At 42.0% G+C, this 14,746-nt stretch overlaps 1 protein-coding gene across 2 annotated transcripts in view; it reads right to left on the reverse strand.

The window, feature by feature from the left end:
• Positions 1-1,661: 1,661 nt before the first annotated feature.
• slit1b (slit homolog 1b (Drosophila)) overlaps positions 1,662-14,746 on the reverse strand; it is a 94,701-nt gene continuing 81,616 nt past the window's right edge. For both annotated transcript variants that reach the window (XM_087302940.1, NM_001034975.1), the window contains 5 exon segments: positions 13,094-13,224; positions 9,606-9,760; positions 7,407-7,713; positions 6,014-6,213; positions 1,662-2,356 (listed from right to left, as the gene is read on the reverse strand). In XM_087302940.1, coding sequence (XP_087159066.1) covers positions 2,112-2,356; positions 6,014-6,213; positions 7,407-7,713; positions 9,606-9,760; positions 13,094-13,224 — 1,038 coding nt within the window. In that variant the 3' untranslated portion in view covers positions 1,662-2,111.

Raw genomic sequence — 14,746 nt, forward strand, 5'->3', positions numbered from 1 at the left:
CCTGTACCACATGTCTTTGGACTCTGGGGGAAACCGGAGCATCCGGAGGAAACCCGCGCGAACGAAGGGAGAGCATGCAAACTCCAAACAGAAATGCCAACTGAGCCGAGGCTAGACCCAGTGACCTTCTTGCTGTGAGGCGACAGCACTGCCTACTGCGCCACTGCTTCGCCCTAGACCTAAACACCACGTGATAATTACAGGCAGGTGTGTTGGATATGGGTTGCAACTGAAATCTGCAGGAAGGTGGCTCTCCACGAACAGGGTTGGCCACCCCTGGTATACACTTTAAACGTGGCATGGTTGTTGGTGCCCAACAGGCTGACCATGTCCATCCCTTTATGACGACAGTGTCTCCATCTTCTGATCTTCTGAATCTTGGTGTGACTCTTGAGTCAGATCTGAGTTTCAACAGTCATGTCAAAGCAGTCAGTAAATCAGCATACTATCATCTCAAAAACATAGCAAGAATCAGATGCTTTGTTTCTAGTGAAGATTTAGAAAAACTTGTTCATGCTTTTATCAGCAGCAGGGTGGATTACTGTAATGGACTCCTCACTGGTCTTCCTAAAAAGACAGTCAGACAGTTGCAGCTCATCCAGAACGCTGCAGCCAGAATTCTGACCAGAACCAGGAAATCAGAGCACATCACACCTGCCCTCAGGTCTTTACACTGGCTGCCAGTTACATTCAGAATAGATTTTAAAGTATTATTACTGGTCTATAAATCACTAAACGGCCTAGGACCTAAATACATTACAGATATGCTCACTGAATACAAACCCAACAGATCACTCAGATCATTAGGATCATATAAACTAGATGTTCCAAGAGTTCAGTCAAAGCAGGGTGAATCGGCTTTCAGCCACTATGCCCCTCGCTGCTGGAATCAGCTTCCAGAAATGATCAGATGTGCTCCAACATTAGGCACATTCAAATCAAGACTGAAAACACATCTGTTTAGCTGTGCCTTTACTGAATGAGCACTGTGCTGCGTCCGACAGATTGCACTATCATGTTTTTCTCTTCTTCTTCATTCTTTTATATCACATTTTACCTGTTTTTATGTTTTGTTTTGTTTTTACGCATTTTTATTATTTGTTTTTATTTTTATTTTACTTGTTTCTTTTATTCTTGTTTATGTAAAGCACTTTGAATTGCCATTGTGTATGAAATGTGCTATATAAATAAACTTGCCTTGCCTTGCCTTGCCTTGATGGCTACTTCAAATATGAAAACACGCCATGTCATAAAGCGTGAATCATCTCAGACTGATTTCTTGAACATGACAATGAGTTCACTGTACTCAAATGGCCTCCACAGTCACTGGATATCAATCCAATAGAGCACCTTTAGGATGTGGTGGAACGGGAGATTCTCATCATGGATGTGCAGCCGACAAATCTGCAGCAACTGCGTGATGCTCTCATGTGGAGCAAATATGGCAAATATGGAGCAAAGTCTCTGAGGAATATTTCCAGCACCTTGTTTAGTCGATGCCACGAAGGAGTAAGGCAGATCCAGCCAAGATCCAACCTGATACTACTAAGGTGTACCCATTAAAGTGGCCGGTGAGTGTATATTCATCACTTTATCCATATAGAAGCTCTGAAAAATTGAACATTTAGTCACCCCGCCTAAAATAAAACTCTATCAGGTCATTTTTAAAGAGGCAAAACCTTTAATAAAATAAATAGAAACACTTGCAAACACAAAAAACACATATGAGACTGCCGTAAATGATGGTAAACAAACCCTACTGTCATAGAGTGAATTAAAACAAACACTACAAGGTAAAAAATTGTACATCACCAATGTCGGTGCTCAACATACAAAAATACTATATGAAAATTAAAAGGCGCATGTATATTACAATCAAAAAGCAATGTTAGCCCGATCATTTACAATTATATTATTAAATACTATAAATCCTGCCGCCTGTTAAACTGCATCCTTACATCTAAGCTCCAACTGTTATATTAAATGATCCGACAGCAGCGAGTCCCCATAATTCATCATTCACATGCAAGGGTTACCATCGTGTCTTTAAACCATTCTTCAAACTACCTCACAGATGTTATTCTCCATGGTAAACGGATACAAAAATCACGCTACACGCACTTTCCACAGCCACACTCCACTGTCTTTTCGACCTCCTGTGTGAAAGTTGTGCCGTCGTCGCACTCGAAACCGTAGCGTCTGCGGCGTACTCTCAAACCGACACAACACAATCCCGAATCCGCTCTGCATCCGCCTCGACACTCCGTCCAGGACATCGGCAGTGTGCTGCGGCATTGAACATCGCCTCGCTGAACACGATGAAAATCCCGCACAGGCTCGCCTTGACACGGAGACACTGCAGACAGAAAAATAGGGTGAGCATATTTTAGTTTGCAAAACAAGCAAGCCAGGCTCATCCTGGAAACAAAGCCCCGCGGACATTTCTGGAGACTGCGGAATACGTCCTGGGAGGTACTTATTTGTGCAGATTTTGTTTTCGCTAATCCGCTAATTTCAAGTCTCGAACGCCTCTCGCGAGCGCACGCCATTTGCGCCTGCACTATTCTCGCGTAAAAAGTCGCCGGAGGCCGCTGTCAAGCGACCGTCTGTCCGACTAACTGACTTACTGAGTGACTAAACGACTGCCACCCTCATCCTTCCCTAAACCCAAGCGACTATTTACAAAAGCCGTCCAGAAAAAAAAAAGCCCTCGTCTGATTTTGACCGCGTTTTCGGATTTCACCGCATTCTCGCCCCGTTACGAACTCGTTCGCTTTTATTTTTTGGATTCTGTTTTTTGTCTTACCTGATTTCTGGAACCGCTCTTCCCCGGACTCGAACCCGGCTCCTCCTTTAATGGACACAGACTGCACAGAGGTGTTTTGTATTTAAGTGTGGTTTATTCATAAACTAATTTCGAGAGGATCACGTGCTTATAATCAACACGGCTGGCTCCTTGTTAGCTCCGTAATCAGCCCTATTAGATGATTACGGAAGCATTATAAATAACCTGAGTTTTTCACTCCAGTTATCTTCGTCTTGAAGCTCCCCCCTTTCCACCCCTACATCCTCCCACTTTTTCTGATCGGGCAACACGGTGGCCCAGTGGCTAGCACTGTTGCCTCACAGCAAGAACACCGCCAGTCCAACCCATCGGGCCGGTTGGTGTTTCTGTGTGGAGTTTGCATGTTCTCCCAGTGTTAGCGCGGGTTTTCCCCGGGTTCCCCGGTTTCCTCCCACCGTCCAAAAACATAAACCATAGCCAATCGACTAAACCAAATTATCACCCAATACAACCTGAGTTTACACTTCTCACGGTGACAAGCAGGAGAGTTCTCGAGACCTACCTGACCTCGAATTCCCCTCTCGCCCTTCTAACGGGAGGGAGCCCCTGGCTCGAGGATATTACGAGCTCAGGGCTCTCTCCCGGAACAGCATGCCAAATACGCTTTATTGATTATCAGCTAAGTGTGAACTCTTGAAAAGTCAGTTGGTGGGTTTTGTAAAAAGTGGATCGGCTGGAATTGTGTGATGAAAAAGCCTATCCATAGCTAACTGATCACGATCGATATAGAAAAAGCTGAACTTCAAAAACATTATTGTCCATTCGACTAAAGACAAGGCGTAGGTAAATAATCAGGAAAAATGTTTTATCGAGAGATTTAACATAATGATTATAATGTTGTTACCGTCCGTGAACAGAATGCTGAAATGTTACTCGCTTATAATAACTTCATTACGGCTTTTTTGTGTGTGTAATGTTAGAACTGATTGTTGTTGAAATCGAAGGTTTGTTTGAATATTCACAATCTACATGTCTTATTTAGCAAGAAGAAATAAAACAATACTCGCGCCTCCTCGGTCGTTGATGAATGAGACGAGGCTTGTTGAACTTCAGAATGAGCTTGGGTTGAAAACAAGAGGATGACATAAATGATTACATGATTTTAGCCCTGATTTTAGCTTACCGACAGTCAAAAGGTGGGAAGAGTATCCTTAATCTATACTCAAGTAAAAGTGCTTGAGGACCTCTTTACTCAAGTAAAAGTCTTAAAATCTTAAAAGTTACTTGAGTAACAGTAAAAAGGTATTCGTTTATTTTCCTTAAACTTAGTTGCTGATTTAGTTTATTTAGATCAGTTATTATAAACTTTGTTCATGAATGTGTGTTTTAGGGCTATAGGGTTTACAAGATGTTTGTTTGCTTGAGGCGCCTGAGCCCGAAACTGAAGACGAGACGTGACTGTTAAGGGTCTGTTTGATAAGGATTAATGAATCATTCTTACTGTTTAATGAACGCAAACTGTTGTACTTTATTAATGACACAAACCCCTCACTGCACGACAGCTGCGCCTTCAGCAAACCTCCTAATTCCTGCAGCACGAGGACTTTATGATTGTTTATGAGCGTCAAAAGTGGTGAAATATTTGACTGGGATATTTATATTTGTTTTAATAAACGTAAGTTTAGATTTGTCCACCTGTGGGGTTTTGGAGACGTCTGCATCACCATATGGGGCATAAGAACATGCGTGTGTTTGGATGTAACTTTTTTGTTTGACCACACTTCGTTTTTATTGTTTATTTATTCCTTTGCTGGAGATTAGAACTGAATTTAGAAATAGTTTTAAAACAAATCTTTGTGCTTAACAAACGAAATTAAATATGTAGGAGTGAGTTTCCACAATTTCCTTATCCACCAAAGTAAAGGAGTAAAGAGTAAAGAGAAAGTAAAGATGCTGTATGGAGGAGGCTCGTTCTTTATCCTCGCGCTGCAGATGCTCCGTTTAACTGTTTTCTCTCTAGTGAAGCGTTCAGTTTTTACACTTACAAAGACCAACATGTAAATAGCAGATGCGCCATGGTGCGACACAACTGACTCCTAAAAGCAATGAGAGATGAGACTCTGATTGGTTTATTCTCAAAACACACCCAGAAGAGAAGAGAATAAGCACAACCCTGTTGGACCATGTACTGGGGAGCGGAGCCTATTTATTCATTCATTCATTATTTTTTCAGCTTAGTCCCTTTATTAATTTGCGGTCACCACAGCGGAATGAACCGCCAACTTATCCAGCACATGTTATCCAGCACACGCCAACTGACCCAGCCGAGGCTCAAACCACCGACCTTCTTGCTGTGAGGCGACTGCACTACCTGCTGTGCCACTGCGTCGCCAGAGCTTATGTACGCCCTTACGCCCCTTAATGATTTTTTGCCGTGAGCATTAGACTTTGTGCGTAGATCATTAAAACAGAGCCCTTAGTATGATGCTGTGTTCACACCAGACGCAGAACGCGGATAAATCGCGCTATTCGCGCGTAAATAGCTGCGTGAACATTTGAGTTTACCCGCTTCATTCGCGCGTCAAATCCGCTTCATTCGCATGTCAAATTCACTTCAGAACAGACGCGGATTCGCGTGATGGGCAGGGCTTCTGTCTGCCCGGTGACTCTAGCCTCATAGCTAAATGGCTAACATGGATTTTATGAAGAAAATAACAGTGTTAATGTGCTTTATGGAGACTGAAAAACAGCGTCGATACGTTCAGGGTCCTGTCTGAGTCCACTACACGCTTTCAGAGGTGCATCGTAACTTCATAAACTCCTCCAGAAACTGAACCTGGATGACGGAGACTTTCAGCGGTGCTTCTGACTGAGCTGAGCCCAGTTTGATGACTTGTTGTCGGTGTCGCCTGGAGGATTTCCCCCGGCACACTATCAACAGGGTCTACGTCACAATCATGCCCCCACAAGAGCAAGCTTCTGATTGGTTAACGCAGAGCGAATGTCCGCTGAAGTTCAGATTTTCGAACTCGAGAGATTTGCGCGAAGCGGTCGTTAAGCGCGTCAAACTCGCAAAACGGTCAATTCGCCCCGCGCCATTCGCGCATATCGCGCTATTTGCACTATTTGTTATATGAATCATATTTATTACTATTTCACATTTTTTGGTGGAGCAACTTTTTCCCACTACTTTTTTTGAGGTGTGTGATGTGGATGGCTGTGGTTTACCGATGTCACAGAGCTGTCCGCTGTATCCGCTGTCACACACACACTGCGGCTGTCCCGTCGGAGAGATCTGGCACAGGCCGTGTTGGCATGAGAGAGCTGTACAGGGATCCTGCTGACTGCAGAGCTGCCCGTGAAAACCCTCCACACACTCACAGCGATACGACTGCAGGTCCACTGCTACACACACGCCATGAACACACCTGACAGGAGGCAATGAAGAGCATTAGGGGGCGTTTGCATTGTGACTTAAATAGTCATTACCACATAGGCATTTAAATGTTAATGTTAAAATAGTATTATTATATTAATCTTATTATATTAATGTTAATATAATATTCAAAATGATTAGCATGTTTATAATTTAATTTTTATGCATAATAAAAAACCTAAAATAAAATATGAATTATCAGATATATATATATATATATGAGTTCTTTAACACCTCATTTATTATTTTTTAATTCAGTTTTATGAATATTCATATTAATAAAATATTTTTTTAATGTTCTACTATTTAGCACCTAATTTTATACTCATTTTATATTATATTCATATTAGTAATATATATTTTGTTCTATTCTTTTAGCGCCTAATTTATTTTATTTAGTTTAGTTATATATTTATATTCATATTAATAATTACATTTCCCCATCTCCTACTGTTTTAAAAATTTATTCGACTTAATATCAGTTTTATATTCATATTCATAATATATATTTTTTTCTATGTCCTATTGTTTTAGCACCTTTTTAATTAAAATTTATATTCATTTTCTATTAATATTCATACTAATAATATAATTTTTCCAAGCCCTAATTTCTAGTTTTAGCTCCTAATTTATTCAATTTATTTTAGTTTTATATTTATATTCATATTAATAATAATAATTGTTTCTATTTCCTATTGTTTTCAATAGTATCTGGATGCAGCCTTTATGATGCAAGCTGAAATTGTATCACTTAGCGATGCAATGTCAGATACAATGCACTAAATGGAGTGAGTGATGTCACTGTGATGGGTGGGGTTAGGTGAGCGCATTAAAAAGCATTGGATGCAGCTCAGATTGCACTGCACCAGGTCTGCATCCAGACCCCTCCCATTGTTTTAGCACTTAATTCAGTCATTTATATGTGTTTTATAATAATTCTCATATAGTACTATAATATTTTCCATGTCCTATTCTTTGAGCATCTCATTTATATATAAAAAAATAGTTTTATGTTAATATTATACTTCCCATGTCCTTTTGTTTTAGCAACTTTTTTTTTTCTTTCTACATTAGTACATCTAAAATATCTATATTTATATTATATTGTGCCTTCAATGAAATGATTATGTCACATTATTCCCTTGTCTAATCTGAAATGGGTGTCGTGAACAGACAGGCACTCACTTGTGTTTCTGGCAGGGGTTTGTGGCAGCGGCAGCAGTGAGCAGGATCTGGTCACAGTGTTTTCCGCCCCATCCTGGCTGACAGTGGCACACTGGGCCGATGGCGGAGTCCGGCTGGCACAGTCCGTTCACACAGAGCAGCTCCTGGCAGGCCTGACAGCCGGGCACCACACCGGGCTTCATCTGAGTCTGTGTGAAATCCTGCAGCTCATTGTTGATGTACAGGTTTCGGATGCAGCCTTGAAAACTGGATCCGTTCACTGGGGGCCAGTGGTTAGATGACAGCGACTTGGCATTTTCGGGCATACCTGATAAAGATGAACAGACATTTAGAAAAAACACTGCATTTACACACTGTTTAATTCAGCTCAGGGGTGGCATGAATGCATTTACACACTGTTTAATGCAGCTCAGAGGTGGGATGAATGCATTTACACACTGTTTACAACAGCTCAGAGGTGGCATGAATGCATTTACACACTGTTTAATGCAGCTCAGAGGTGGGATGAATGCATTTACACACTGTTTACAACAGCTCAGAGGTGGCATTAATGCATTTACACACTGTTTAATGCGGCTCAGAGGTGGCATGAATGCATTTACACACTGTTTAATGCGGCTCAGAGGTGGCATGAATGCATTTACACACTGTTTAATGCGGCTCAGAGGTGGCATGAATGCATTTACACACTGTTTTATGCTGCTCAGGGGTGGCATTAATGCATTTACACACTGTTTAATGCGGCTCAGAGGTGGCATGAATGCATTTACACACTGTTTAATACGGCTCAGAGGTGGCATGAATGCATTTACACACTGTTTAATGCGGCTCAGAGGTGGCATGAATGCATTTACACACTGTTTTATGCTGCTCAGGGGTGGCATTAATGCATTTACACACTGTTTAATGCGGCTCAGAGGTGGCATGAATGCATTTACACACTGTTTAATGCGGCTCAGAGGTGGCATGAATGCATTTACACACTGTTTTATGCTGCTCAGGGGTGGCATTAATGCATTTACACACTGTTTAATGCGGCTCAGAGCTGGCATGAATACATTTACACACTGTTTAATGCGGATCAGGGGTGGCATGAATGCAGTTACGCTGTTTAATGCGGCTCAGAGGTGGCATGAATGCATTTACACACTGTTTTATGCTGCTCAGGGGTGGCATTAATGCATTTACACACTGTTTAATGCGGCTCAGAGGTGGCATGAATGCATTCACAGACTGTTTAATACGGCTCAGAAGTGGCATGAATGCATTTACACACTGTTTAATGCGGATCAGGGGTGGCATGAATGCATTTACACACTGTTTAATGCGGCTCAGAGGTGGCATGAATGCATTTACACACTGTTTAATGCGGCTCAGAGATGGCATGAATGCATTTACAGACTGTTTAATGCGGCTCAGAGGTGGCATGAATGCATTCACAGACTGTTTAATACGGCTCAGAGGTGGCATGAATGCATTTACACTGTTTTATGCTGCTCAGGGGTGGCATTAATGCATTTACACACTGTTTAATGCGGCTCAGAGGTGGCATGAATGCATTCACAGACTGTTTAATACGGCTCAGAGGTGGCATGAATGCATTTACACACTGTTTAATGCGGCTCAGAGGTGGCATGAATGCATTTACACACTGTTTAATGCGGCTCAGAGGTGGCATGAATGCATTCACAGACTGTTTAATACGGCTCAGAGGTGGCATGAATGCATTTACACTGTTTTATGCTGCTCAGGGGTGGCATTAATGCATTTACACACTGTTTAATACGGCTCAGAGGTGGCATGAATGCATTTACAGACTGTTTAATGCGGCTCAGAGGTGGCATGAATGCATTTACACACTGTTTAATGCGGCTCAGAGGTGGCATGAATGCATTTACACACTGTTTAATGCGGATCATAGGTGGCCTGAATGCATTTACACACTGTTTAGCGCTGCTCAAGGTGGCATGAATGCATTTACACACTGATTAATGCAGCTTAGAGGTGGCATAAATGTAATATTATACATTTTATATCATCAGTATAGACATTTGGTCCAACAACCCTTCAAGTATCCAAGCATATACAAAAAAGCCCATGTATGCTGCTTTAGTATGGCGATAACGTAACAGACAGTAAAACAGAGTGAAAGAGTCAAAAGACCTCGTCAATTTGTTTTATTTGTGATCATCTTCTTACCGCCTACATATAGCGGGGCGTCTCTGGTGAGCGGCTGGATGTGTCCTGAACTGTCCAGAGTTGTGGGAAGTCCTCCATCGATGGAAAGATTGACCATCCGTTCATAAGTAACCAATTCAACAGTGTGAAACTGTCCATCGTTCACTATTTCAGAGCTGTGGAAACAGGCGAATGAGTCCACACTTTACGCCATACATTAAATAGTCTCTGCAGGATTTCGGAGGATTTCATATTTAAAGATCTTATACAAATGTTGGATCTCTACAATGCATGTAAATTACCTTGATGTCAAGACGACATCAAAAAGACATCTAACATTGGCATCAAAAATCAATTGATTTTGACGTCAATGTTAGATGTATATTTGATGTCTTTTTGACATCAAGGTTGTTTACATGCATTGTAGGGATATTAAATTTGAAATTGAAGCTTCCAGATGAATAATACGTCTATTAAATTATTTTTTTGTCATTATTTTGGTGGTCAAAAAGGCATCAATTTATGGACGTCAAATAGACGTCAAGGTTTTTGACATCAAATTGATTTGCATTTTGACGTGTTTTTGATGTTGTTTTGAAATTAATCTGCTACAGTGTTTTTGCAAAAACCCAAACGTTGCATGAATTTTGTTGAAAAATCATAGATGTCAAAATGACAAAAAAATTTACATCTAACATTGGCATCAAAAACCACGTCAAAAATCGATTGTCATCAGAGCAGAGTAAAGTCATTTGACCAATCAGAGCAGAGTAATCGATTTTTGATGTGCTTTTGACGTGGTTTTGCCATAGAAGTAGTTTAGATGCATTGTAGGAATACAAAACTTTAAATTAAAGCTTTCAGATGAATAAAACATAAATTATTAAACTTTTGTGTCGATGTTTTGATGGTCAAAAAGGCATTAATGTGCGGATATCATATAGACGTCAAGGTTTCAACATCAAATCCATTCGCATTTTGACGTGTTTTTTGACGAGTATAGATAGTGTTTGATAGTGTCCTCAGGATACAGGTTTCAGAATATGTATGGCTGAGTTTTTATTATACAATATTTATTCTGATGATTTTGAATCTTGCACTCAACAAATATCCCCATTTAGAAAAAAACTAAAACTAATACTGAAACTAATAAAAACTAGTAAATCTGCCTCTAAAAACTAGTTAAAACAAACTGAATTTGAAAACAAAAAGTCAAAACTAAATAGAAACTAAAACTTATGAAAACTATTATAACCTCGGTTGGTCCAAAACTATTATAACCTTGGTTGTTTTCACATCGAGGTAGTTTACATGCATTGTAGGGACCCGACATTTGCAATTAAAGCTTTCAGATCAGTAAAACGTATAGTATAAAATGTTTTGTGTCGTTGTTTTAGTGGTCAAAATGGCATTAATGTGTTGATATCAACAGATGTAAATTTTTGACTTGTTTTTTTGAAGTCGTTTTCACATCAAGATACTTCACTTGCATGAATTTCCAAGCATTTTAAATGCCTCTGAAATTTGCAGTCTTTGTATTAAATTTTGATCACAACATCCTAGAGCAGCCAAGTCTAAACTCATTCCTGGAGGGCCGGTGTCCTGCAAATTTTAGTTCCAACCCCAATCAGACACACCTTGGCTAGCTAATCAAGCTCTTAAGCTGCGGTCACACTTGACTTTACTCCCCATAGACTTCCATTTATACGCACACGAATGCGTCAGACCGGAAATGCGGGGTCATGCGTCAAATCGCATCACTTGACTGCGTGAGACCAATCAAGGATCAAAACATAACAGAAATTTAAAACATAGAGCCATCGTTTGCTTTTTTAAATGCCTAATAAGCTTGCTAAATACCCTTTTCACAGCTCCACACGACAGAATATTGCATGCTCAAACTCTAATGCTGCGTTTACACAAGACGCGGAACTCGCATCAAGCGCGAGTGATTTACATGTTAAGTCAATGCAAACGCGCGAATAGACATCCTGCGGCGCGATATGCGAGAATGGCGCGGCGCGAATGACACTAATTGCGCGGAGCGAATTGAGCGTTTTTCGCGTTTGACGCGCTTAACAAGCGTTTCGCGCAAATGTCTCAATTTCGAAAATCTGAACTTCAGCGTACATTCGCGCCGCGTTAACCAATCAGAAGCTTGCTCTTGTGGGGGCGTGATTGTGATGTAGACTCTGTTGTCGGTGTTCAGTTCATCAAACTGGGCTTGGCTCAGTCAGAAGCACCGCTGAAAGCCTCCGTCATCCAGGTTAAGTTTCTGGAGGAGTTTATGAGCTGGATGCACCTCTGAAAGAATGTAGTGGACTCAGACACGACCCTAAACGTATCGACGCTGTTTTTCTGTCTTCATCAAGCACATAAACACTGTTATTTTCTTCATAAAATCCATGTTAGCCATTTAGCTATGAAGCTAGAGTCTTCGGGCAGACAGAAGCCCTGCTCATCACGCGAATCCGCGTTTGTTCTGATGTGAATTTGACACGCAAATGAAGCAGGGTTTGATGCGCGTATGAAGCGAGTAAACTCAAATGTTCACGCGGCTATTTACGTGCGAATAGCGCGATTTATCCACGCGTTCCGCGTCTGGTGTGAACACAGCATTACGCCCTATTCATACGGGGCTTCAGCGGCAACGCTTGTCTGAAGGCGTGTCTGAAGTTGGGGCTAACGCAATCGTCATATCAGCGTCAGCCAATGAAATTTAGTCAGCAATAGGCCACTGTCTATCTGGTGTATTTGCATTCAGCGATCTGATTGGCTGACGCATCCGCCGGCACTTAAAAGGTTGAGCTAGTCCCAACTTCTGCAGTGAGCAACGCCTCTGAAGCGGCGCCGACGGATCCACAATGCAGTTCGGCAACACCTGACATCACCCATTCAAAGTGAATAGGAAGCTTGACGCTGACGCCCTGTGTGAATGCAGACATCCCAAGTTGGGAAAATTAATTTCCGGGGGATACAGAGTCGATTTGCAGGAGGAAGCAGGATAGTGGGTATTTGAAGAGGTGGGGGGGGGGGGGGGTTGTGTTGAGTGAGCGACGTATCTGGGTAGGGGGGCGTGTGCGCGCGAGACGTACCCGAAGAGCAGAAAGAGCGGTAGGTCATAATGTTACCTCAAGAGCGTTGGGGGTGAGTTGCGCACGACGTACCTGAAGAGCTACGAGGGATGCGGTGGAGAGAGGGGGAGCTTTGCAACGTATTTAAGGACCGGGCAGAAAGCGCACGATTTCCGGGAGATTATCATTCATTTGCGGGCATCCGGAAGTGTCTATGCATTTGAGGGATACTCCCGCAACTTCCGGGAGACTTGGGATGTCTGTAAATGGGACGTAATGTGACCGTAGCTTTACTAGGCTTTCTAGAATCATCTTTGCAGGTGTGTTGAGGCACATTCGAGCTAAAATCTGCAGGACACTGGCCCTCCAGGACCGAGTTTGGACACCCCTGTCCTAAAGGAACTTCTTAAAAGGCAATGAGGATGTTTATTAGACCTGTAAATGGTGCTTCCGGGTTGCCGTCCAGCGTCGTAGGTCACTTTAACATGGCCGTCATGCAGCTCCACAGCGATGTGCTCATTAACACCATTGTAGAGAAGAATCCCGTTGTCTTCGGCTGTGGAGACCTGACAGAAAAGTTGTATGAGCTGCTGCTGCTGCTTTTTGTACTTTATTTTTCTTCACAGAATCTGAAGTAGAATCTAACAACAGTACAGTCGATCGGGACAATTACTCTTACATATGCTGTTAAAATGACTTTCGCATGTATTAGTTTTGGCAGCTGTGCTGGGGTCACTGGAAGTGAATCTCAAGCAGATGTTTGGGCAAAATTATTTGATTATGCAGCTGCTTTTCCTTCGATGTTTTCATCAGACGGTGTCAGTCTTTGTCTCTGGCGTAGGATTATAAATTAAAGAGAGCTCGTAAAAACATGCATGAAGGCGTAATGCGAGTAACAGATCACATCTGTGCTGCCGTAGGGATTTTTAGACAGAGAGAGAGATAAATGTATAATATATACAGCATTGTATTTTAATATTACAACCCCAAATCAGAAAAGGTTGGGACAGTTTGTAAAACGCTAATAAAAGTAGTGATTTCTAAATTTACTTTCACTTGTGGTTCATTGCAGACAATACAACAAACATTATTTAATGTGTTCCTCATAAACACCTATTACAATTTTGCAACACATTTAAAAAGAGTGTGAACACTGAAGCATTTACCACTTTGTAATGTTGCCGTTCCTTTTCACAACACTCAAAAGACGTTTAGGGACTGAAGACAGCAAGTGATTTCAGGTGTCATTTTGCCCCTTTCTTCCTGCAAACAAGTCTTCAAGAGTTCACACTTCGCTGATGATTGCTTATAAAGCTTGTTTGGCATGCTGTCCCGAGCGAGAGGCCTGAGCTCATGAGATCCTCGTGCCCGTGGCTTCCTCACATTTCCTAAGAGTTTAAGCTCGGGTAGATCTGGAGAACTCCCCTGCTGTAGTAGCTAATGAACAGATGGTGATTGCTCTGAAGAGATATTCACTTAGTAGGAGCATGTCTATGGTGCTGATTTGGATTAGTCAATAACTTAAGTTGCATGTTTTTGGATGGTAGAAGGAAACTGGGAAACCCGGTGGGAACCCACATGAGCATGGGGAGAACGTGTAAACTCTGCACAGAAACGTCAGCTGGCTTGGTAAGGACTAGAACCAGTGACGTTCTTGCTGTGAGGCAACAGTGCTAACCACTGGGCCAGCGTGCCACCCATCTAGGAAAGGAGGAGGAGTAGGGGTGGAAGGGGGGATTCTTCTAAACGAAGATGGTTGTTATATGGAACTTAGGGTATTTATAGTGCTTTAGGAATCGTGAACTGAATAATGCGGGGCCGGCTGCAAGCAATCATAAGCACATGATCCTCTAGAACAATGATCACCAAACTTGTTCCGGGAGGGCCGGTGTCCTGCAGATTTTGGCTGTTTCTCAATATGCGTTCTTCAGCGGTCTTGCGTCCTCGTGTTCTCGTGAAACGTCATCATCAGCTGCCTAAGTTCAGTTCCAATACTCAAGACCGCAAGTACGGAGGACGCGTGAAACTTCCCGAATGTGTTCTTGATATCGAGGACGCACCGATGCAGACTTTAGCACCGAACTCACT

The sequence above is a fragment of the Danio rerio genome, chromosome 22, assembly GCF_052040795.2.
Source record: "Danio rerio strain M-AB ecotype USA chromosome 22, GRCz13ab, whole genome shotgun sequence".
NCBI lineage: Eukaryota > Metazoa > Chordata > Actinopteri > Cypriniformes > Danionidae > Danio > Danio rerio.